This window comes from Diabrotica virgifera, chromosome 3, assembly GCF_917563875.1.
Source record: "Diabrotica virgifera virgifera chromosome 3, PGI_DIABVI_V3a".
NCBI lineage: Eukaryota > Metazoa > Arthropoda > Insecta > Coleoptera > Chrysomelidae > Diabrotica > Diabrotica virgifera.
The window spans coordinates 230568383-230595869 of record NC_065445.1 but is presented as its reverse complement, the minus strand read 5'-3'; the positions used below and the strand labels follow the sequence as shown (position 1 = coordinate 230595869).

The following is a 27487-nucleotide window of genomic DNA, read 5'->3' as shown; positions in this document are numbered from 1 at the left end:
ATTCAGAACTATAAAAACTACAGCAGAATCAAAATTTTCGACTGTATTTACATGTATATATTAATATACTTTTTCTTGTAGGGTCGTACTCCATTACATGTGTCTTCGTGGCAAGGGCACACGGAAATGGTGTCTCTGTTGCTTACTTACGGTAAAGCACAAGTAGATGCTTGCGATTTAGAAAATAGAACAGCTCTACATTCGGCGAGTTGGCAGGGACATAGCGATATTGTAAAAATGCTTCTAGAACACGGAGCGATGCCCGACCATACTTGTAACCAAGGAGCTACAGCCTTAGGTGAGTAGCATTATTCATATTTTGCTCTTGAAGCACTGTAAAATATTTTAAGAATCTTGAAATACAATTTTCATTACAGAAATATATCTTTGATAGTTTTAGCTGTTTAGTTTTTAGTATTTGGCCAGGCTTCTGCAATTCTTCTCTATTCTAATGAATATACTTGTTGAATATACTTGTATGACAGCGTTGGTGGTATAATCCAGAATTACGTTACGTCGCTGATAAAAAAAGAGTGCGGCACTTGCAGAGTGCCGACAGAAGTGCCGACTTATATGAGGCGCTCAGAGCAACAGTGGCCTAACCCCAGAAACGAAGTTTTGAGGTGAATGCAATCTTTCCATTTGTATTTCCATTATGCTTATGGGATGGCGCTAAAAATTATGTAGCTCCATTTAGCCAAATATATAGGTAGATTGTGTAGACCCTTGTTAATCCGAAGATTTAATGTTGCTGCTTTTATTGATATATTAATCTAAAAATACCCAATTTGTGGCTTGGGCCACTGTTGCTTTGAGCGCATCATATATTCGATTATAATCGATTCAATTCGATTTATTTTATTTAGGTTTATTTAATTTCATTTATGTTTATTTGATTTCATTTAATTTTATTTAGTTTTATTTAATTTTGTTTATCGTTATTTCAATTTATTTAATTTTAATTTAATATAATTTTCTTTAATCAACGCCTATAGGGTTGAAACGACCCCGAGCCTAGTCAATAATAGAAAATTCTGAATCTATATGTAATTTTACCATAATTTATAAAAGTGTGTCGCACTATAGTTTTCGCAAAAACTGGACAAATAAACCCCTACAGGGTTAAAACCACCCGAAGCCAGTCCAAAATTGAAAATTCGGATTGCGCTCTATAATTTGATCTAATTTTTTTTTCAAAAACCATTCATTTTAAACCCGTTCAACTTTTTGAACATTGAAATAATACTATAATAAAAGGTATTGTAGAAGGAAAACGATGCATTTAAATTCTGGTGGATGAGAGGTTAAATATACTTCTCATTTTTTCTTAAAATACATTAGTCATCAATTTTTTGCAGCATATCTCGCTTAGTTTGAATGTAATCGACATTTAATACTGCCCATTTTAAAGGTCTTTTCAACCACTACAAAAGGTATTGGTAGCATTATACACCTAAAATCGACCGTTCTCTGTTATTTCAAGTTGAATACACCGATTTGAGCATCCACCAAAAAGAAACTCTTTTCTCTACGATATCTCTTTTTGTATTGTAACTAGAAGATTTATAAAGGAACGACTCTCCTTGTTTTTTATCAGATACAAAAATGTTTATATATACTTTTTCAGTAGTATTCGCAAAAAACCGTCCGAGAAGGTGTCATTTTTCAATGAAAATGGTTAATTTTCAAGCACGAATAACTCCAAAAGTTCTCTAGCATAGGTTCTCTAGCCACTTCCGTGGTTATTTTGACCAAAAAATTGTCCACCCCCTTGAAGGGGTGGGAACTGCCCCCAAGATCAAAGCGTCAAAGTATATAGGGTAGACTTGGAATTAGGAGATAAATAGAGGCTATTCCCAAAATTTCATTAAAATCCATGCGGTAGGATAAAATTCGGAGGTAATGTCCTGTTCTTGCTCTCATTGACTGGCGTATAAGTCCGGCCTCTTCGCTACTATCTACTATCTTATTCATCAGAATCTGCAATTATTCAATCGATTTTGCGATTACTAACGTATCATCGGCGTATTTGATGTTATAGGTTCTCCATTGACTTTAATTCCACTTGATGTTTCCTTTAGTGCTTTCTGAACTATCTCTTCTGAATATGGGTTAAAAAGCAGCTGAGAAAATTTGCTTCCCTGCCTTAAATTTGCATAATCTTCCCAGAGGATACATTTGTCGTTACATCTTCTAGTACTTGAGCTGTTATGACTCAGCTACAAAGTGGTGACACCATGTTTTATACATCAAAAGAAGTTGGCTCAGAGAATTTGATGGATTCTTCTTAAAACGGTATAAGTTGTAGTTTCTTGTGAGGTGGCCTATTATACCCTTAGTTGATTAATGATTCTTATAGGAAGTCTGTCAACATAACAGAACAGTAATTTTATTTGTAGCAATGTTATCTATGGACTAAGCCAATACTTTGTAACGTTGTCCCCGTAGTTCGACTATTTCAATCCCACGTAAAAGAATTATTTTCAGAAATGATACAAACGGTATTTTTTGTAGGCATAGCGGCTCAAGAGGGCCACGAACTTTGCGTAGTAGCATTATTAGAACACGGAGCGGATCCAAACCATTCAGACGCTTGTGGACGAAATGCCTTGAGGGTGGCCGCCAAATCCGGCCATAGGGGAGTTGTAAGACTGTTGGAGGAGTACAATGCTAGATCACACAAAGTGGCGCATACTAGTAGTAGCGCCAACTCAATTACCTCAGGTAAGATATGAAGATTTGAGTAGTTTTTTCACTTATTCAGCTATATTTTCTGCTCTTTTTACAATAGACTTGAGTTGAAAAGACAAAAACCGTAAATGGAGATACTGTCCTGAAGAAGCAGAAGGGTTATTACTTAAGCTGCTTCTTTGGTCCTTATTTATATACAACTATATTTCGGTTCAGATACATTATAAAGCGTGATTCATTTAGAGGTACTTTTTTTGGTGAGCATTTGTTGGGAGATCGTGCATGAATTGTATCACCTAAAGCTGCTTTCTTATTCAGTATTATTTCACATTTCATCCTGGAAAGACTTAACTCGGCAACGTCTAGAAATTGAATGGTGGGCTGCAACAATGTTGTAAGCGACAGAATTGAGATTATGCAGGAGATGAAAAAAATATATTGACAAGCTATTTATGAACATACGGATACCAACATTGCGGTACGAAAAACTCAGGGAAGGCAAAATGTTTTTAGCCAGATTGAAAGATGCTCGCATGGGTCTTTGGATATACAATAATATTGCATTAAAACTTCACTTTGACCCAATGTGTCGCTTACAACATTGTTGCAGCCCACCATTCAATTATTTAGCTGTACTACGAAAATAGGCGTTCAATGAGGAATGTGTTTCGTGCGCTTAGAGCAAAAAAATTGTTTTCCGATGAGGCCCATTTTTGACTTAATGAGGACGTGAATAAACAAAATGCCTGTATTTAGGTTGATGAGCAACTGAAAGAGGTTCAAGAGTTGCCATTACATTCAGAAAAAAACACTGTTTGGTGTGGTTTATGGGCCGGTGGCATCGTCGGTCCATGTCTTTAAAACAGAGGCCGGCCAGAATGTTACTGTGAATGGAGACCGTTATTGCACCATGATAACGGACCATTTGGTACCAGAAATTGAAGTTAATAATTTAAATGACATTTGGTTCCAAAAATATGGCGTCAGCAGCCATATATCCCATGAAAGCATGGCTTTACTGCAAAAACGATTCGTTGAGCAATTTATTTCACGCTTCGGACCAGTGAATTGGCCGCCTATATCCTGTGATATCACACCCCTAGCCGTTTTCCTTTGGGGCTACCTAAAGTCCAAAGTCTACATGAATAAACCGGCTACGATTAAGGCATTGAAGGTCAATATTACTCGTCACTGGTCAAATACCAATCAAAAAGCTCGAGCGCTTCATCGAGAATTAGATCTTCAGAATGGACCATCTTAACCGCAGTCATGATCAACATTTGAAAGAAATTATCTTTAAGAAGTAATTGTAAATCTTTTTTATGATAATAAAGATTTTCAAACAAAATTCATTTTTTTTTCATTGTTTTTTCTTTTTTAAAAAAGTACCTCTTCATTTTCTTCGTTTCTCTTCCTATGTTTTATTTTTTTTTTGTTTGAACATATTTTTTTAACTTAGGCATAAATTTGTCGCTAAATACAATAAAGCCGTACAAATAAATGGTTTAATTGCCCTCTCTAATTACAATGATTTTCGATAGATATACATTAAAAATCTTATCTTGGATTGTGGAAATTTGTTTCTAAATATAGTGATTTTTTAGCTTCCACTGCAGAAACCAAACCATCTTGTGCCATTCTTTATCCTTCCGGAAGTACAGGGGATTGGTCTGATCAACAGAGACGGTCGATGGTGTCGCTAGGTAATCACAGTTCCAATTCTAAATCTAGTTCCAATCTAACCGGTTCCAGCCAGTCCAGTAGGCATGGAGATAGGCAAAGGGAGAATGTGCAAAATATTCAGGTACGTTTTTAATTATATTACATTTACGTTGAGACTGTATAGATTGTAAGAAAAGTGGGATCAATAAAAAAAAATTAAGATTTTTTGATGAGACTACACTTAGCATCAAATGAACAAGAAATTCTAGATGTCTTGCGAAGAGTTGAGTTGAAAAGCATTAAAGTTGATCTAAAAAAATAATAAAACAAGACGAAAATAATGGTGATAGGCAGAGTCAACAGTATTCATAGGCCTGGATCTCGCGTACCAAAAAAAGTTGATTAACGGCAAGCTGAAAATTTGTTAATAGCTTGATAGATCTCAAATATGTCAACACGCATGGGATAATGAACATAGAGTTCAGTGGAGAGATTCAAGTATAGTCCTGAAAGAATCAGATAGTAAAAAGAGAAAAATCAAAGAAGCGGCTCTAATTATGCTAAATGAAACCAATTGTGTCGCAAATTCCTCTATAGAATGCAGTAGGACGTAGTTACCTATACTGAAAGAGGAAGTCAATAGCAAGAAAATACCACGATTAGTAAGTCAATAACATATCGAGTTAGTACGAATTTTTTTATTTTAGTATTACTTATTGTATATCTATGTATTATTAATATTATTTATAATTTAAACATATTAAAGTCAGAATTTGGTATTAGTTTTTTGAGAGTAAATTAAATGTAAGACCAAATACTTACGATGTCGGGATAGTATCACGAGGTTTTTTCCTGGTTTTCCCTCGTGATTAACTATGGAATCTCTAACGCGAGAATTTTACTGTCATCGTTGCATTTGGATGTCTTTTTAAAGACAGATCACATGCTATGATTTTTTTGTGACGGATATTCTTGAGTTGGGATTTATTTCATGTAATCGAATGAACTATCTTTTAGTAAAGTCGCCCCAGGAACGCAACTCATAAATATTGGCGATATCATTTTAAAGTCTTCTACTTTAAAACGTATATAAATGAGTCAGATTCAATAAATTATTAGAAGAATTTTTTTACTTAGCAACAACAATTTTGTTTAATTTAGTAGTATTTTGTATTTTGACAACGACACCCGATTTGGGCGTCGAAACGTTAATAAAATTATTTTTTCAATTTAATTGTGGCTTATTTCCCATCTAAATAGTTAATCATAAAAATGCCACAAGGAAATAGCTTCAGAACAACATGAATTTATATGATGTACCTAAATGCGTTTAGCATTTCAGCGGCCAATATTTTTTCGATTTTTAAATGATTTACTTCCTGGGGTAATTATTAATATACAGATAGTCTCTGGTTTGCTATACAGCGGCCAATAATTTTTCGATTTTTAAATGATTTACTTCCTGGGGTAATTATTAATATACAGATAGTCTCTGGTTTGCTACACATTTTTATATTAACAATTTAATTTTAACGATTTTGGTGAAAAACCTTGAAACAAATACATATTATTCTTAAACAAAACTTAAAATGTATAATGTGCATGTAATATGCAGCGTGTGTACTTTAGTTGGCCACGTATGGGAAGCTTTTTTAATATTACTTTTACGAAAAAAAGATACTCCATAAAAAGTTCTGCATACTAATTTAGATGGTCCAAAATCTAAGATGCAACCATCAGATATCAAATTTTATTAATCCTGTAGGAGCTATGTTAATAATATGAATAGACGTGGATCCCGCGTACCAAAAAAAGGTTGATTAATATCAAGCTGAAAATTTGTTAATAGCTTAACGGTGTCTAGTCGGACAAACTTTGATGTACGGGAACACTGGAACAGGGGAAGTTTTAATTGTGGAACAGTTTAATAATTAAGTTTAATAATTGTTAGGAGTATTGGAGAAAATCAGGCTCCTCGTAATGACGAAACGACAGGAGAGAGAGAGAGAGAGAGAGTGAGAGAGAAAGAGAGAGAGAGAGAAAGATATGCTCTAGCAGCCGTTATTTTGTATTGGGACCGTGCAAGTTCGGAAAAGCGAAGCCTGGTTTCTACGCTGTGAAACTTTATTCGCAATTTTAATTATATTGGCCAATCATATGGTCCTGGTTGTTGCATAATTGTCAAGGCTATAGTCCAAAAAAATAATAAGAAGAAAAAATTCAGATTCAGAAAAAGAAAGATTCAGGTTATGTTATTAAAACGTAAACAATTATATGTAGTAAATAAAATTGGTTATTAAAATGCAGTACTGCAAGCAAAATACAATTAATTACATTTACCATTATATAATAATTGCATATCATATCATATCAATATTGTGGAGCAATATATAATTTTTCTTCTTCAATGACAGTAGGTATGAAATATACGTCAATTTGACAATTTTAATTGACAATATGAATTATTTAAGAAAGATGCAATATTTCTCCGCTATTCGCGCACGATCGTTTCACGTATCCCCTCCAAGTACTTGCACACCGCGAATACGCTATGTTTGGGTGTATAATATGTGATACGTAACTGTTTTTTCCTGCCGTTTAGTCTTCAGCTGTGACAATCATTATCAAACATGATGTTGTAACGATCATAACTAACTCATCAGTGAGCGACAAAAGTTACCGACTTTTACCTTTCATAATGTCTGAAGAATCCATTCCAGACGATGGTCTATAAACCCCGTTAACAATGTATTAAAACATAATTATTTGTATTAATTCGTTCCAAATGTTGTTACTGTAGCATTTACTGTTTTATTCTTTGCAGCCCATGTCGTTCACGCAGCAACTTCAGCAGTGTACGAGAGGCGGCAAAACGAGACCTCTAAGTAAGTTGTTGTCGCCTCTCCAAAGCGAACCACAAAGCCCTATATACGCATCACCTCCCTTAAGTCCAGTGAACGATCCCCCTAACGTGTTTGGTAAGTAATTCTAATTGATATTCAATATAGTAGTGAACGTATTCAAAATAATAATTAGTGACTTGAGCGGTACCTAGACATTTAGAGAGGTAAAGCTAAAGTAATAGATGGAGTACATAGTAACGATTTAAAAAGTACCTAAGGCAAATTAGGTAAAAATAAAGAGAAACCTAAGAGAGTGGTTTAGTTGCAGCTCAGTAGATCTTTTCAGAGCAGCCGCCAATAAGGTGCGGATAGCTGTGATGAGAGCCAACCTCCGATAGGAGAAGGAACTACAAGAAGAGAAGAAAGGCAAATTATATATTTTACAAATTACCAAAACACGCATAACTGACTTACACAATTATTGTTAGAGGCGTATATATGATTTAGAAAGTTCTAACTTCGGAGATAAGTAGGAGGAAGTACTCGAGGATAATTTAGCTAGTGTCTAGTGTTGCATCAATGTACAGAATGTACATTAATGTATACATGTATTGTTAAGAGGGGAGGTATGGTCTGAAATCAACAAACCCTCGAAATTTCAGATGACGTGCCTAAGCAGTAACCCTGTTCACCAGGTGCTCCGGGGGTCGGTTCTGTTGTAGTATTCATGTTCCGCGACCCCAAAAACAACGACAACTTCTGGCCCTTAAGAGGGAGGGTATTTTTGTGAATTATTTTTGAAACTTTGGTAGAATTATTTTATTTTTTAATTAAATAAACATATTCAGTACAATTCACAACATATTAAAAAAATTTCAAGGCAAAATATTGAAAAATAAGCCAACGATGGCCAATTTTTACAGACACCTCAAAAAAAAATAGATTTTGCGGTGGATTATAACTGGTCATTGGATTATGTGGAACAAAAAATTCAAAAAGATTTTATTAGCTAACGCTGTCGAGTTTTTTAGTTTTACCGATTTTTGATTTTTTAGTATCACTCATATAGTATGATATAATTGATCCAAATAATGGCATAACCCAGACATCCAAAGTGAAAGTTATCCTCAAACACCAAATTGTTCTATATGGTCCACATAATGTTCAGAAAAAGTCACACCATTTTGAGCGTCGGGGTGGGGGAGAGGGGGAGAAATCGGTAAATTCGTAGTTTATTAGGATTTTCGTCAATATTTCTAAAACTATGCGGTTTAGCATGAACAATCTTCTATACAAAAATGTTCTAGATTAAATTTTCAATAAAAAAGGTCCTATGCATAATCCTTCTAAAATGAACGGTTCCAAAGTTACGGAGGTAGTATAGTATAATTGGTCCAAAAAAGGCCTAACCCAGACATCTAAAGTAAAAGTTTTCCTCCAACACCAAATTGTTTTATATGGTCCACATATTGTTCAGTAAAAAGGTACACCATTTTGAACGTCCGGTTTGGGGGGGGGGGGGGAGATGGGGAAGAAGTCGGTAAATTAGTAGTTTTTTTACGTTTTTCGTCAATATTTCTAAAACTATGCTTTAGCGTAAACAATGGTCTATACAAAAATGTTCTACATAAAATTTAAAACAAAAAAGGCCTTGTACATAATTGTTATAAAATCAACGGTTCCAGAGTTACGGAGGGTGAAAAGTGGAGGTTTTCGATACTTTTTATATTATCTGGGCAATTGATGATGATTTTGGGTGGTGAGGTTGACGTTGCTTCAAGGGCTTATCACTAACATATCATCGGCCACTGAAATAGCAACTTTTATTTACAAAACACAATCCTGTTAAAGAAATTTTTTATAAATTGCCCAAAGAACATAAAAAGTGTCGAAAACCTCCATTTTTTACCCTCCGTAACTCTGGAACCGTTGATTTTATAACAATTATGTATCGGACCTTTTTTGTTTTAAATTTCACGTAGATTTTTTTTGTATAGAACATTGTTTTTGCTAAACCATAGTTTTAGAAGTATTGACGAAAAACTTAAAAAAACTACTAATTTACCGACTTTTCCCCCATCCCCCCCCCCCCAAACCGGACGCTCAAAATGGTGTAACTTTTTAGTGAACAATATGTGGACCATATAGAACAATTTGGTGTTGAAGGAAAACTTTTACTCAGGATGTCTGGGTGAGGCCTTTTTTGGACCAATTATACTATACTACCTCTGTAACTTTTGAACCATTCATTTTAGAAGGATTATACATAGGACCTTTTTTATTTTAAATTGAATGTAGAACATTTTTGTATAGAAGGTTATTCATGCTAAACCGCATAGTTTTAGAAATATTGACGAAAAACGTAAAAAACTACGAATTTACCGATTTCTCCCCCTCTCCTCCCCAAACCCGACGCTCAAAATGGTGTGACTTTTTTCTGAACATTATGTGGACCATATAGAACAATTTGGTGTTGGAGGATAACTTTCACTTTGGATGTCTGGGTTTGGGTCTAGTTAGACCATACTAATAGTCAAAATAATGAAACTTTTTGTAAAAGGGTCAACATATTTATTATGATTAAACAAAAAATAAGCATAAAACAAAAAATATCTCGATCGCATTACATCACGAAATGCCTAAAGAAACTCTGCAAAATTTCAGGTGGGTTGGTCTAGTAGCTTTTGAGTTACAATCTCCATCACCTTTGAAGAAAGCAGTTTTGAGAAAAACGCGAGTTTAAAGTTTTGACAATTTTATTTTCAATTTCTTTTTTGTCTGTCAAATCGCAAAGTGATGCACACCGGAATATGTTTTTGAACGTTGAAGCAGCTGTTGAACGTTTCTCACTACACTCAAGCGCGCTGATGCGAATATGTTGCAAACCCAGTCGAAAGAAGATGTATTTTCATTTAAAATAATAAAAAAATCTAAAATTTCTAAATTTTCAAACCATACACCCATTTTAGGTAACTTATCAGGAAATAGCTTGAAGTCTGGTAATTTAAGAAATATTTTGTTTTTTTATAATAATAGAACATAATTCCTCATTCTGGTGTGTTCCAGATTCCTTTTTAGGCGCTATGAATATCTATCAACCAGTTCTTAGGCACAATAATTTTGCGAAAGCTCCCGACACCCATTTTGCCCGTGATACTCACATGAGAATCATCCTGGGCAACACCAGTGGGTCGCCTTTTAGCAAAGATAAGAAGCCAGAACCTGCTCAGGATACTCAGAATTCCAAATCAAGGTAATCAAATTTTTTTGTACAATTATATTATACAATACAATAAACAATATCTCACACTTGTATCAACTACAACGATTATAAAAAGGAGTAATGTCTGGTGCAAAAAGTCACCCTTACGTTTTAAAACGGCATAAATTCTCTTTGGTATATTGCCTAGTAATGTTTGGCAGTAATCTGGTTAAAAGTTGTGTTACAAAACTGTCTTGACTTTTCTATGATCTTTTAGGCACTAATGTTTAATTTTAGTTGACTTTATTTATTTTTAATAACTTACAACTAAACAAATGAAAAACACTGAATTTATATCTTGTATTTTACAAATTACGATATTTAATTTATTTATTACACCAAATCTACTAATTTATCTAATTACAAATTCAAAAATACCGCGCCCGTTACATATCAAAGTACACCGACGGTTTCAAATTCACCACTAAACTCTAATTCCAAAAATGTCTATTTATATAGTTATGTACAATTAGTCTACTGATTTCCAGATACATCGAAAGGTAAATATTATTTACAGAGCAATAAAAAGGTTAATCGATGGCCTTGTAATTACGCCGATTGTAAACAAGTTTCTCTCGCCCACAGAAAGGGTCTCAGACAGTCCGCCGCCAGAATCTTCCGGAATTGACAGGGCCGGACTGGGACCGTGACATTGCCCCCTCCTTAAGAAATGGTTCCTCCTGGAACCTTGTCGGGACTCGAACTGGATGCTGATACTGGCAAACGGACTCTCTTTTACAACTCCCAGTTGTATAAAAGTGGCAGGAGACGGTCTTCGCTCCGCACCAGTAACTATGCGGATTGCAACAGACTAACACCTGGACCTCGGTGTCTTTAAAAATTTCTTCTACCATATTTCGGATAACTCTCCAGTCTAATTGGCGGCATTCTAACTTTGGCATGGCTAACTTTTGCACGTCGGATTCCAACACGTGCTCTCTCAATTGAAATAATGCATCCCATACATCTTGGTAGGTAGGTTGGTCATGGACAGTGTCTTTTGTTACCAGATAGAATAGTGATCTATCTTGGAGTTTCAATGCTTTGCCAGGAGCTGGCAGTTGGCATTGAAGTTCTGCAACTCGACCAAACTTCCTTCGAAAGGCCGATGCCAACCCTCGTTCGTCTCGGATACTGGCCGGGATTGTATGGGCCAGTGAATAGTCATCAGGAAGTGCGAGTAGATCTCGCTTTTCTTCAGTGGTAACACCATGTCTCGCTCTATCGGTACCTCTATAGGCCCCCATGAACTCCTCAAACGTGAGGTCGGATACTTTTCGCACTTGGTTTACTTCCACTTCTTCATCTACGTCGTGGTCTCTCTCGTACGGTGCCGACCGGTTATGGTGGACTATCATCGGCTTTCCCCTAGGAATCTTGCTTATTCGGTAGATAACGTCATTAATCTTCTTGACAATGAGGTACGGGACTTCCCAGAACTGCTGCAACTTGGGAGAACAAATTGTTCGCTTCTTTGGATTATAAAGCCAGACTTTGTCGTTCTCCTTGAAACATCCCTTCTCGGCTTGGGTATCGTATCGTTTCTTCATTCGGTCGCTAGCGATCTGAAGATGAGAACGGACCAACTCGTGTATATCGTCCATTCTTCTTCGCAATTCATTCACATAATCCTCACCAGCCACATCTTCTCCAGGTCGACATCCAAACTCTAAATCACAGGGTAGACGCATCTTGCGTCCAAATAGGACTTTTGCTGGTGTTTGTCCCTTTGATTCATTAACAGCAGATCTATAGGCCATTGCGAAGAACGGAAGATACTGGTACCAGTCTCGCTGATGATTGGACACCACCTTTGTCAAATACTTGCCGACTGTCTTATTCATACGCTCCACCATTCCATCCGATTGCGGGTGATAGGCCGTGGTTCTTGTCTTCTTCATGCCTAGTTTATCACAGATCCCTGAAATAGATCGCTCTCAAAGCTATTCTTTCAAATGTACTTCCAACATTGTACTGTCTCATAGGAGCCTTTCTTTTCCGGTAGGGTCCAAAAACCGGTAAGGAAACATGTTTTTCCAACATAATTTCCCTCGTTATAACCAAATATGCCTCGTTATAGAGGTGTTATAGTTAATTTCATGGGACAATTAATGTACCTCGTTTTAAGCGAAACCCCGTAATACCCGTGTTCGTTATAGAGAGAGTATAATGTATTAAATCCTAATAGGGCTCCTTAGGAAACTCCACTTCTTCTTAGTTCAGGCGAGACTCGCTAATCTCTGGCACTTGGTATGACCTTTGTACTATACCCTTTTTTTTTTCATTACTCGTTAATAAGCACTGTGGCTTCAACAAAGGCCAATAGTTTCCTTATTGACAGTTTTAGGATCACACTGGTTCATTTCTCAGTTGGCCAGTAAATTCCTGCCTTATGTCACTTAGCACATTTCAATGACATAGGATGTGCATGACAGTACCTTCTTTCATTTTGTATTTTTTGCACCATGGTTCGTTCACCTTACCGAGTTTGAATAGAAGTTTTCTTAAAAATGTCAATGTCCAGTCACCATTTCGGTAGCCGTTCTAATATGTCGTTTATTGAGATTCATCAAATTGTCCGAGAGTTTTTTATCAATATTTTTGAATGCTTTATTGATCGGCCAATTCTGACCTTGTTTTTGTACCAGTGGCGTACTGAGAGGGGCCCGCTATACGCGCTTTTTGCTTCTTTTGTTTCTAATTTGTTTGGGACATGTTGAACTAGACAAGTACACACTACGAAATTGCTTAATAAATTTTAATTTTTGTGTAGGTATTTATAAATAAAAACAAAAAATATCTATTCATCAACAAATTTGAAAACCTTTATTAAGAAATACAGAGAACGCGATTGTAAGGTTACGTCGTTATACCTGCTAAACAAAACCCTTGTATCAACACTTGTTTAGAATAACCGCCGGTGCCTGCGTAAATACGTGTTAACACAAACACTTTTGTATTTTTTATATTAGCACGATCTATGAGTAAGAGTTGTAAATTGCAAAGTTACAGTAATTCGGGAACAGATATTCAATGTAAGTTTTATACGCTGGGTCATAAAAATAATCCCAAGAAGCTCGAGGATCCTTTTGTTCGTATTGATAGCACCCTCATAACACTCCATAAATATAGACAATTATAGCGGTAAGAATAATAACGGTAGGATTAACATTAATTTACTACTTTAATAGTCCATTCACTCTCGGTAAAATATTGCAAAACCTTCAAACCAACAAAATGTAAAGAACGGCTTGGATAGACATGAAATTTGGCATACACATAGCTAATATGTCAAAGAAAAAAAGTTATATTGTGCCGATGTGTGCTTTTGCCCAGGGGGTTTCGCCCCTTCTTGGGGTGAAAAAATTTACGTTCAAAATAAGTCCTGAATTGGATGAATTAACTAATAATTCTAGGCAACTTTTTTTCTATACTGTTTTTTCACTAAGTCATTACTTTTCGAGTTATTTGCGAATGAAAATGTAAGTAAATTACTATCAAAGTAATGTTGGTCTCTTTTTTTTGTTAGTAACAAAAATCGTGAAAATAACCCTCTAATTATCTGTAAGATTCATTTGTTCATAGGCTCCTTGGTTCATATTTTTGAAAAGGCTGCAGTTAAATGGGCTAAACGAGTCACTAATCACGAGTGTATACAAATTTTGAATAGTCATACCTTAACCAATTTTTGTCTTCAGGAAAACAAAAAGTCCAAAACATTTACAATAGCAAAACCTATATTTTTTTACTACTTGAGATTTTTGGTATCACCAATCATTGGTAAGTTATTTAAAGTTTTTTTTTTTCATAATTAAAAAGACAATCTTTACTCAACCAATTTTTTTCAAAAATGAGAACCGATAAAACTTACAAAAATGATATAAACACTACATAGGTAAATCAAGTAACTTGTGAAGCGGTAACTATTAGCTTCACTTGAGATGCTAATTAGGTGGTGATTTTTACTATTTTTTTTTACCAAGAAAAGGGACCAACTTTCTTTTGAGCGTACCTTGTTTACTTTTGATGCTAGAAACTTAAAAAAAAGAAATTCAGCTTTTTTAAATAGTTTTAAAAAAGGTGTGATGAGTTAAAATATTCGATTTGGAATTTGACGAATAAGAACCTACTTTTCATTACCTGCGACTCTGCTCCTACTGGGTCTACAGAGGACTTTTGAGTTATTTCCGAAAACCGTCTAGAAACGTAGTTTTTTTTGTTGAAAAATAAAAATATTCACTCGCAAATAACTCAAAAAGTATTGACTTAGTGAAAACAATCTATGAAACTAAAGTTGCTTAGAATTAGTTAGTTTATCCAATTCCGGACTTATCTTAGATATACAATGTGTGATTTTATTGGGCAAGCGGGCCCGCATCCCAACTGGAACCAGGGCCCGCTGCTATATCAGTACGCCACTGTTTTGTACCATCTTTGGATTAACAGGTTTGGTGTCTCTAAGGTGCCCCAGAAGAGAGTTTAAAGGTTGAGACAATTTATAGTAAATGGACTAATGAGTAATGTAAATGCGATTTTGAATAAAAATCTTGTTCTGGTCGTTTAAATGTATTTGCCGCATTCATAATGATAGTACAGAACAAATGATTGTGTTTATACTTAGGTGAAACTTCCAATACCGATTAATTTTAAATGATTTGTTTTAAATATGTATAAATAACATTTCCTTGTTTTTGTTTCTCACCCGTAACATTACATTGTATTTTCTTTATTTGTAGCAATCAGAAACCTAAGAGAAACGGAATAGTGACGAATCCGGCGCTACGGCTCGTCGCCAACGTGAAAAACGGACTCGATAGCGCCGCGGCGAACCTGCGCAAATCGACGTCGGGAGCGAATCCCGCCTCAAAAACCAATAGTTTCCATTGGCGTAAAGAAACACCTTTGTAAAAGGTAGAAGGGATTTAATTCACAGCCAACTAGTCAATACAATGGTAAGTTATCAGGGGTTTTTAATCTATTTTGTGGCAGAATCGACATTCAAATCAATAGAATAAACTATTTTCTTATGTAATTGTATGTTGTGTACACTGGGGATTCAAAACGAACGTGTATTATTACCTGCAGATTCGATACCAGAAAATATTAAGTTTTGCTTTGCTACCCCATACTAAAATCACAGTAAGGATGCACTAGAAATAATCAAACTAAGATACATTGAATGTTACGAGGAGCACTCCCAAGTCATGATTTACAATGTATATTATACTGTTGTGGTTTGCTCAAATGTATGTTTATAATATTTATTTTAAACTTCTCTCTCTACTTGGACTTATTTTTTAACAAATTAATATGATATCTCAGGGCTCTTTTACTAATTAAAACAAAACGTGGCTTTAAAGTATTTTTTGTTAGTTGCCTTTGAGGAAAGGGATAGACAATAGGAAAATAAATTTACAGCAAAATTATGAAATTATAAAGCAAATGTTATATTTTAAAAACCAATCAAATATTAAAAGTAAAAAGATTAAATAAACATATATCATATACAATGATCAGAATAATAAAAAATTTCAACCATCCATCAAATCATACATCCAAAATTATCAATAAAAATTAATTACACTTATATCCAAATCAAAGATTTCTTAATTTTAGTAATTCACGATAAATTATAATTTATTTTAATTCTCAATAAAAAAACCAACAAAACGAATAACACTAATTTAAATATGTGGTCGTGATTGATAGTCTCTGTTTACTAAAATGACAAAACTAACCTTTTGTCCCCAAAATTGATGACTCACTTTACTCTCCTTTGATTATGCCTTGTCCACCTTGCTCGTAATTTTCAGTTTCTCCTAATACTCCTGTTAATTCCTCTGCTCCAAATCTTAACTACATGAACAAACCCCTTCTCTTCAGACACAAGGATATCTCAACTAATCGACTTAGTCCAGTATAAAATTATACATCTGTTTATTACTTACAGCATGTCAGTTATTTCTTCTGTCTGTTACCACAGTTGGAACTCTTTCCACAAACACAAATATTACTTTTCACAACATACCTATACTTTTTTCAAAACTTGGCTAATTAGCAACGTCGTCTCCGCCGAAACTGTAGTGTACTCGCCCGGTATTCAACTCACAATGCCTTTACCTCTCTGGCAAAACTCCATCCAAATCATTAAATCTCTCTCCTCTTTTTTATTGAACCAATCAGGATGTATCTTCATCCAAGCAAATTTTACTGTCTTCTCAAAAAAAACCAACTTTCTACTATCCAAAAATCCGTAAGTCATTCTTAGTAAACACATAATAAAAATTTTTAATTTCTACGGAAAAAAGGATGATTACCTATCCCCCATGAACATTCACTAAACCTAAACTTTTGTATAATTCTTTTCATTTTTTGTGGTAATCCATACAATAGAAAGTTCCACGTTAAATGTTTACAAAATGTCTATCTAACTACTTACTTACTTACTTAGTCCTAAGCCTTTCTACCTTTAGGTGTAAAGCTGGTGGAGTTGAGTTTGGCATTGTAGTCTCCATGCTTTCCGATCTTGCGTTAGGTTTCTTGCACTTTCCAATGTCAATCCCTTCTTCTCGACTTCTCTATCTAACTAAACGGTAGAAAAACCAATATATTGTTTTCTTATTTTCTGGGAATGTCTTTAACCGAATAAGATTCACTAATTCCGAAAAACACTTTCTACATCTAATGCTTAATAGTATAATATACAGGGTGTTGCGATTTCTGTTGGTCGGTGATTTGATTTTTGTCTTAATATTTTCTGTTTTATTTACAATGTATTAATAAGGAACCTTATTAATACATTGTAAATCCCAAATCATGATTTACAAAGTTTATACATTGTAGATCATGATTCGGGAGTGCTTCTCGTAACATTCAATGTGTCTTGGTTTGTTTATTTCTAGTGCATCTTTATTGTGATTTTAGTATAATGATTTTGTTACGTTAGTACACTCTTAATATAGAAACGTATCTTGAGCACGGTATAGTGAGAATCCATAGGGCCACTAATCGATTGTTCTCTATGTTCCGACGGCGAAATGCTGTGTCTTATTTATTACTACCTACTAACTCTTCAGGCTTCGGGCTTCAGCTCTAAATTTGGTAATGCAGGTAACAACCACTGCGGAAACACATCAGCGTTTATATTCTAGTACTGGTTTGTTTATAAGGTGGAGGTATATGCCATGTGAATGCCATACCATGCTAATTTCTGATTTGTGTGTTGCGTTCGAATGTTTTTAAAACGAAGTACATGATTTTTTTGAAACAACATTGTCTAACTTCTTATTAGGCAATTATACCTGTTTATATTTTCTGGGGTTGTGCCTTAATGTCACTTCATCGTTTCTGTGGTCGGAACACTTTTTTATTCGACGAAAATTTGTCACTTGCTATCTTGACTACCCTATCGTTTGTCATTCTACCTACATGATCGTTCCATTCTCTGTTCCTATACAGTATCCACTCACCTATCATTTCCACCTTGCATTCTGTTACGATTTCGTCTTCTTACTTCTCAGTTTTCCTGTTCTTTTTGTCACCTTTTTCAGACATCAGAATTAGTATTAGGATTAGTAGGTTTCTGTTCTTTAAAGTACCCCGCACAAACCTTCTGGAAATTAGATCCCAGTGAATTTCGTTCATACTTTGGGAAAATACCCTTTGAAGCATCCTGATAAAAAGTTCTCATGGGCATAACTCAATCGTATAAAGGATTTTCAAGATATAGAGGCACAAACTCGGAAAATTATAAGATTTACTGGGTATTCCAATTCCCTGAGTTACTGGTTATCTGCCAACATGTAGAAGTTTGGATCAAGGAAAAGTACTAGTAGTCTAGGATTTTTTCCTGGCTATCCAATGGCGACCTTTACTTTTACCTTGACTTTCAACGGACGTCATCTTCTAGAGTTTCGAGGGTTTTCGGCATTCAATTGATATAAACAGATTACTCATGGGTTTTTGTGATCGCTAAACCCGAATATGCCATCAGAATTGACCTCCGGAGGACGTGGTGGCAAGGACCACTGCAAGGGACGTCATCTTCTAGAGTTTCGATGGTTTTCGGCATTTAAAAGGCGCTCCTGGAGTTTCGAGAGTCTTTGGTACTACATTAATGCAAACGGATTAGTTATAGGTGTTTGGGGTTGCTGGACACGAATACGTGATCAGCACAGACACAGGGGCACCTGGTGCCTAGGACAGGTTATCTTCTGGAGTTAAAAACCTAAGAGTCCATTTGATTCCTCCGAAACTCCAGAAGATAACCTGTCTTAGGCACCAGGTGGTCCTGTGTCTGTGCTGATTACGTATTCGTGTTCAGCAACCCCAAAAACCTATAACTAATCCGTTTGCATTAATGTAGTACCAAAGACCCTCGAAACTCCAGGAGCTCCTTTCATTGATTGACCTTGGAAACCAGGTGCTCCGGGAGTCGGTTCTGGTGGCATATTCGAGTTTAGCGACCTCAAAAAACCCTCCAGTAATTCATTTGCATCAATTAAATGCCGAAAACCATCGAAACTCTAGAAGATGACGTCCCTTGTAGTGGTCCTGGCCACCACGTCCTCCGGAGGTCAATTCTGATGGCATATTCGTGTTTAACGATCCCAAAAACCCATGAGTAATCTGTTTATATCAATTTAATGCCGAAAACCCTCGAAACTCTAGAAGATGACGTCCGTTGAAGGTCAAGGTCAAAGTAAAGTTCGCCATTGGATAGCCAGGAAAAAATCCTAGACTACTAGTACTTTTCCTTGATCCAAACTTCTACATGTTGCCAGATAACCAGTAACGCAGGGAATTGGAATAACCAGTAAATCTTATAATTTTCCTAGTTTGTGCGTCTCTATATCTTGAAAGTCCTTCATACGATTGAGTTGTGCCCATGAGAACTTCTTATCAGGATGCTTCAAAGAGTATTTTCCCAAAGTATGCACGAAATCCACTGGGACCTAATTTCCACAAGGTTTGTGCGGGGTACTTTCTTTGTATTTCCACTGTGCTTATTCTGTTTTGTTATCAATTGTAATTGTTGGTGTTTCTTGTTCGGCCGGTGTCGGTTGGTCTTCTGAGTAGTCTTTTCAAGTAATCTATCCACGTGTTTATCTGTATGGGTTTAACTTCTTCTGTTTCTCGCATTTCTTGTCTCCATCCTTATATAAATTTCCAAATTTCCTTTCGTAATTCGTAGAAGTCATGTTCCACATCTTTTGACAAGCGTTCCCAGTGGTTCTTTTGGTTATTCTAACAAGAATAAGTGTCTTATTTTGAATTATCTTTGCCGAAATACTTCTATTGCAATATTCGACGCGAGTACGTGTTCACATTCAGCCACTCTCGCTCACTTGCCGCCAGCAAAGCGGTGTGAGGACTGATGTGGACACTCACTCGCGTCGAAAATTGCAACAGAAGTATTTCTGGCAGTCTTCATATTTATTATTAGTTGTGGTATTTCTCAGTTCTGTTTACTGTCTTTTCACCGAGAGATTCTTTTGCAGCTTTTAAATTTATTATAACCAAAATTCTAATTTATATAACTGGCCGCATTAAGCAAGAAATTTATATTTATTCCTATGAAATCTGCAACTAATGCCCAATCGTTTATAGGCCTTGGGCCCGCATATACAATTATTATTTATGACCACACCGTTGAAACTTTTTGTACTTGTTATTTGGGTGGAGTCGGACAAATTTTGAGCTTGGCGCATTATGGTAGTGGGGCGTTTGTCTGTCAAGCGGTGACGAAGTTGTCAATTTTATGCAAGAAAAAAATTTATTACCACATTGGTCATTCTATTTTAATCAATGGATTTTGTCATATAAACAACGAAAACAATTTTGTCGGACAAAAATATTGGGGCATATGACGCGTCGGACACGCTAAATATGTCAAATTTATGAAAATAATAAATTTATTACCACATCGATAATTTTAACGGTATCTATCATAAAACCTTTTTACAATAATGTGGTAACCTTGTCGGACAATTTTCACGGGGCATATGCGCAGTCGGACGCGCCGAAGATGTCAATTTCCTGAAAATTTTTTATTTATTACCACAGATGTCATTTTTATTTTGTACTGTTCTTTTACATGTGTAATGCATATTGGATCACTTGTCGGACAAAAATAATGGGGCGTTTTGGTACAATTAAAATAAAAAGTAATTTTTATGCATACAGGGTGTTTGGTAAAGAATGGGCCATAGCTTAACCTCAGGTCCCTGAGGTTAAAATAGGCCGATTTAAGCTAACTTACCTTAGTACAAAGTTTATAATAGCCGAGATACAGGGTGTCAAAGTAAAACTTTTTTTTTTATTTATTATTGAATATTTCCTGATAGGTATGAGATAACAACATGAAATTTTATATCTGGGGGTTTCTTGGGTCGAGAAATCTACATTCCTTACCAAAAATTATGCATTGCCCAGAGGGCGCCACATATGCCTTTCAACACTCATTTATTACGTTCAATTTTTTTTATCCCTCACTCTGTATAATTTTGACATTAAAATTTTTATTTTCCTATTAGTTTTACTTAAAAAAGGTATACTTCTTTCATCTTCCTAAACTCAACCGTTTTCGAGATAAACGCATTTTAAATATGCGATACACCATCATTTTTAGCATAATATCATTGTAGTTACACCCGAAAAATAACTTAAAATTTATGAAAATAATAAATTTATTACCACATAGCTAATTTTAACGAAATCTACCATAAAACCTTTTTACAATAATGTGGTAACCTTGTCGGACAATTTTCACGGGGCATATGCGCAGTCGGACGCGCTGAAAATGTCAATTTCCTGAAAATTTTTTATTTATTACCACAGATGTTATTTTTATTTTGTACTGTTTTTTTACATATGTAATGCATATTGGATCACTTGTCGGACAAAAATAATGGGGAGTTTTGGTACAATTTAAAAAAAATTAATTTTTATACATTTTTGACTTCATATTAAATTACGTATTTTTCGGCTCATATTACCCGTATGCGCGCCAATGGTGAATATTAAATTCTTAACTGTAGTTAAAAAATGTAGTTAATAATGTAACTGTAGTTAATACCCAAAATTAATTTTGGGTACAACTCTAAGTCATCATCATCATCATCATCATTTGGCTCTACAACTCTATGTGAGTCTTGGCCGCGTTTACTATTTCCCTCCATTGTTGTCGGTCCTGAGCAGCTATTTCCTATTGCTGTACTCCCATTTTGCGTAGATCGCTGGCTACTGCGTCCTTCCATCTCTTTCTTTGGCGACCAACTGACCTTTTTCCATCGGGCCTTTCCCAGAATGTGGCGTTTAGAAGTCTTTCGTCACTTGATCTTAGTACGTGACCCGCCCATCGTATTCTGTTTGATTTAATGTAGCGTACTATGTTTTCATCTCCGTATATTGTCTGCAGTTCATCATTGTGTCTTCTTCTCCATTCTCCAAGTCATACCCTTTTAAATTTTTTACTTAATGTGTGTAAAAATTTTCAGCTAAATCGATCTAAAAATAACCGAGAAAAACTGTTTTAAAATTTTTTTTGATAATACCTCCTCGTCGATAGCCTAAAATAATGAAGTTTTCTGTTCGTTTGCCCCAACATTTTTGTCAGACAGTTTACATGTTTTGGTTAAGAATATAATTAGTTGTAACTTACTACTTTGTCGGAAAAATGGTTGTAAATATAAGGGATGCACGAACCCAGCATAATTTAAAAGTATAGTTTATTAATAAACATTAAATTTTTTGTCCGACTTTGGATTTGCCCCAATATTTTTGTCCGACACTTAGATTTTTTGATTTGGAATATAACTACTTATAACCCGATTTGTGTCGGAAATTTTTTTTATTTCGAGAAAAAAAACTACAGAACTATGTTTGTCGTTGTTCAAGGAGTATGTACGCAAATATCAGATCACAATTTTTCTAAAATGTTCCCTCTTGTCGGAAATTTTTTTGGAAAAATTTTGAGTACAGCTCTGCGTCTACCATTTTAAATGTTTTACTTAGTGTGTGTACCAATTTTGAGCTAAATCGATTCAAAAATAACCAAGAAAACTGTTTTAAAAATTTTTTTGATAATACCTTCTCGTCGATAGCCTAAAAGAATTAAGTTTTCTGTTCGTTTGCCCCAAGATTTTTGTCAGACAATTACATTTTTTGTTTAAGAGTATAATTACTTGTAACTTACTACTTTTGTCGGAAAAATGGTGGTAAAGATAAGGGATACACGAACCCAGCATAGTTTAAAAGTATAGTTTATCAATAAAAATTAAATTTTTTGTACGAATTTGGATTTGCCCCAATATTTTTGTCGGACACTTAGATTTTTTTATTTGTAATATAACTACTTATAACCTGATACTTGTGTCGGAAATTTTTTTTATTTCGAGAAAAAAAAACTACAGAACCATGTTTGTCGTTGTTCAAAGAGTATGTACGCAAATATCATATCACAATTTTTCTAAAATTTTCCCTCTTGTCGGAAATTTTTTTGGGAAAATTTTGGGTACAGCTCTACGTCATACCCTTTTAAATGTTTTACTTAGTGTTTGTACCAATTTTCAGCTAAATCGATTCAAAAATTACCGAGAAAACTGTTTTAAAATATTTTTGGATAATACCTCCTCGTCCATAGCCTAAAAGAATTAAGTTTCCTGTTCGTTTGCCCCAACATTTTTGTCAGACAATTACATTTTTTGTTTAAGAATATAATTACTTGTAACCTACTACTTTTGTCGGAAAAATGGTTGTAAAGATAAGGGATGCACGAACCCAGCATAATTTGAAAGTATAGTTTACTAATAAAAATTAAATTTTTTGTCCGACTGTCGAGTTGCCCCAATATTTTTGTCCGACACTTTGATTTTTTTATTAAGAATATAACTACTTATAACCTACTAATGTTGTCGGAAATATGGTTTTAAAGGTAAGGGTTGCACGAACCCAGTATTTTTTAAAAGACAGTTTATTAATAAAAATTAAATTTTTTGTCCGACTTTGGATTTGACCCAATATTTTTGTCGGACACTTAGATTTTTTGATTTACAATATAACTACTTATAACCTTATACTTGTGTCGGAAATTTTTTTTTATTTCGAGAAAAAAAACTACAGAACGATGTTTGTCGTTGTTCAAGGAGTATGTACGCAAATATCAGATCACAATTTTTCTAAAATTTTCGCTCTTGTCCGAAATTGTTTTGGGAAAATTTTGGGTACAGCTCTTCGTCATACCCTTTTAAATGTTTTACTTAGTGTGTGTACCAATTTTCAGCTAAATGGATTCAAAAATAACCGAGAAAAACTGTTTTAAAATATTTTTGGATAATACCTCCTCGTCCATAGCCCAAAAGAATTAAGTTTCCTGTTCGTTTGCCCCAACATTTTTGTCAGACAACTACATTTTTTGTTTAAGAGTATAATTACTTGTATCCTACTACTTTTATCGGAAAAATGGTTGTAAAGATAAGGGATGCACGAACCCAGAATAATTTAAAAGTATAGTTTATTAATAAAAATTAAATTTTTTGTCCGACTTTGGATGTGCCCCACTATTTATGTCGGGCACTTAGATTTTTTGATTTGGAATATAACTACTTATAACCTGATACATGTGCTGAAATTTTTTTTAATACGAGAAAAAAATACAGAACGATGTTTGTCGTTGTTCAAGGAGTATATACACAAATTATCAGATCACAATTTTTCTAAAATTTTCCCTCTTGTCGGAAAATTTTTTTAGAAAATTTTGGGTTCCGACCCACGTCATACCCTTTTAAATGCTTTACTTAGTGTGTGTACCAATTTTCAGCTAAATTGATTCAAAAGTAGCCGAGAAACACTCTTTTAAAATTTTTTTTTGATAATACCTCCTCGTCGATAGCCTAAAAGAATTAAGTTTTCTGTTCGTTTGCCCCAACATTTTTGTCAGACAATTACATTTTTTGTTTAAGAATATAATTACTTGTAACCTACTACTTTTGTCGGAAAAATGGTTGTAAAGATAAGGGATGCACGAACCCAGCATAATTTGAAAGTATAGTTTACTAATAAAAATTACATTTTTTGTCCGACCGTCGAGTTGCCCCAATATTTTTGTACGACACTTTGATTTTTTGATTAAGAATATAATTACTTATAACCTACTAATGTTGTCGGAAAAATGGTTTTAAAGGTAAGGGTTGCACGAACCCAGTATTTTTTAAAAGACAGTTTATTAATAAAAATTAAATTTTTTGTCCGACTTTGGATTTGACCCAATATTTTTGTCGGATACTTAGATTTTTTGATTTAGAATATAACTACTTATAACCTGATACTTGTGTCGGAAATTTTTTTTAATTGGAAAAAAAAACTACAGAACGATGTTTGTCGTTGTTCAAGGAGTATATAAGCAAATATCAGATCACAATTTTTCTAAAATTTTCCCTCTTGTCAGAAAATTTTTTAAGAAAATTTTGGGTACAGCTCTACGTCATACCCTTTTAAATGTTTTACTTAGTGTGTGTACCAATTTTGAGCTAAATCGATTCAAAAATAACCGAGAATACTCTTTTAAAATTTTTTGATATTACTTTCTCGTCGATAGCCTAAAAAATTAAGTTTTCTGTTCGTTTGACCCAAGATTTTTGTCAAACAATTACATTTTTTGTTTAAGAATCTAATTACTTGTAACTTACTACCTTTGTCGGAAAAATGGTTGTAAAGATAAGGGGTACACGAACCCAGCATAATTTAAAAGTATAGTTTATCAATAAAAATTAAATTTTTTGTCCGACTTTGGATTTGCCCCAATATTTTTGTCGGACACTTAGATTTTTTGATTTGGAATATAACTACTTATAACCTGATACTTGTGTCGGAAATTTTTTTTTATTTCGAGAAAAAAAACTACAGAGCGATGTTTGTCGTTGTTCAAGGAGTATGTACGCAAATATCAGATCACAATTTTTCTAAAATTTTCCCTCTTGTCCGAAATTTTTTTGGGAAAACTTTGGGTACAGCTCTACGTCATACCCTTTTAAATGTTTTACTTAGTGTGGGTACCAATTTTCAGCTAAATCGATTCAAAAATAACCGAGAAAAACTGTTTTAAAATATTTTTGGATAATACCTCCTCGTCCATAGCCTAAAGAATTAAGTTTCCTGTTCGTTTGCCCCAACATTTTTGTCAGATAATTACATTTTTTGTTTAAGAGTATAATTACTTTTATCCTACTACTTTTGTCGGAAAAATGGTTGTAAAAATAAGGGATGCACGAACCCAGAATAGTTTAAAAGTATAGTTTATTAATAAAAATTAAATTTTTTGTCCGACTTTGAATGTGCCCCACTATTTATGTCGGGCACTTAGATTTTTTGATTTGGAATATAACTACTTATAACCTGATACATGTGCTGAAAATTTTTTTCAATTCGAGAAAAAAATACAGAACGATGTTTGTCGTTGTTCAAGGAGTATATACAGACATTATCAGATCACAATTTTTCTAAAATTTTCCCTCTTGTCGGAAAATTTTTTAAGAAAATTTTGGGTTCCGACCTACGTCATACCCTTTTAAATGCTTTACTTAGTGTGTGTACCAATTTTCAGCTAAATCGATTCAAAAGTAACCGAGAAACTCTGTTTTAAAATTTTTTTTTGATAATACCTCCTCGTCGATAGCCTAAAAGAATTAAGTTTTCTGTTCGTTTGCCCCAACATTTTTGTCAGACAATTACATTTTTTGTTTAAGAATATAATTACTTGTAACCTACTACTTTTGTCGGAAAAATGGTTGTAAAATAAGGGATGCACGAACCCAGCATAATTGGAAAGTATAGTTTACTAATAAAAATTAAATTTTTTGTCCGACTGTCGAGTTGCCCCAATATTTTTGTCCGACACTTTGATTTTTTGATTAAGAATATAATTACTTATAACCTACTAATGTTGTCGGAAAAATGGTTGTAAATAAAAAAATTTCAGGAAATTGACATCTTCGGCGCGTCCGACTGCGCATATGCCCCGTGAAAATTGTCCGACAAGGTTACCACATTATTGTAAAAATGCTTTATGGTAGATACCGTTAAAATTATCCATGTGGTAATAAATTTATTATTTTCATAAATTTGACATATTTAGCGTGTCCGACGCGTCGTATGCCCCAATATTTTTGTCCGACAAAATTGTTTTCGTTGTTTATATGATAAAATCCATTGATTAAAATAGAATGACCAATGTGGTAATAAATTTTTTTCTTGCATAAAATTGACAACTTCGTCACCGCTTGACAGACAAACGCCCCACTACCATAATGCGCCAAGCTCAAAATTTGTCCGACTCCACCCAAATAACAAGTACAAAAAGTTTCAACGGTGTGGTCATAAATAATAATTGTATATGCGGGCCCAAGGCCTATTATGAATCATTGTAAATATTTTTATTAATTATATTTTATCTTTTGTTGCAGGTTATAACCTGGACTTTAAAATAAAATGAACAATGCTAACATATAACAACACTCACCTAGTCTTAACTATATCAAAGAAATAATTTTTAATAGAGTTTAATTTATACAATAGATTTTTTTCAGACTTATGTTCGACTACATGACTCATCACGCTGGTTTCGTTCTTTTTCTATACAGGATATTTCAAATTTTATATATAAAAAACTACTCTAAAAGCCTTCTTTATCGGCATATTAAAAACATTTAACAGATAAAAGTTAATTACTAAGCTTTTGCTTAAGGTGATACAGTAGCGATCAACAGGTAGCCAAAACGCGTTCCAAGATTGCGGCTGTAATTTTTAATATTTTTTCGAGATATTTGACACACATATTCGTAATATAATAAAGAATGGTGGTACAGAGCCCAATTTGAAAAATATATTAATATGTGGAAATTACTCTGTAATTAAATACAATATTAAAAAACGAGTCTGTACCGCCATTAAGCAGAACAAAAAAATACACTTTCTTTAAATAAACTTTTTTTCCGATGCCTAGATTTTGTGTCATTTTGGAACTACTAATGAA

The 27487-nt window shown here is 34.3% G+C and overlaps 1 protein-coding gene across 1 annotated transcript in view; it reads left to right on the top strand.

Annotated features, from left to right (window-relative positions):
* LOC126881583 (ankyrin repeat domain-containing protein 50) overlaps nucleotides 1–27198 on the top strand; it is a 162287-nt gene extending 135089 nt beyond the window's left edge. The window contains exons 10-16 of the mRNA XM_050645929.1: nucleotides 82–298; nucleotides 2515–2724; nucleotides 4296–4495; nucleotides 7178–7331; nucleotides 10263–10449; nucleotides 15195–15410; nucleotides 26919–27198. Of these exons, the coding sequence (XP_050501886.1) occupies nucleotides 82–298; nucleotides 2515–2724; nucleotides 4296–4495; nucleotides 7178–7331; nucleotides 10263–10449; nucleotides 15195–15366 (1140 nt within the window). The 3' untranslated portion in view covers nucleotides 15367–15410; nucleotides 26919–27198. The remainder of the gene's footprint in view (nucleotides 1–81; nucleotides 299–2514; nucleotides 2725–4295; nucleotides 4496–7177; nucleotides 7332–10262; nucleotides 10450–15194; nucleotides 15411–26918) is intronic.
* The last annotated feature ends 289 nt before the right edge of the window (nucleotides 27199–27487 follow it).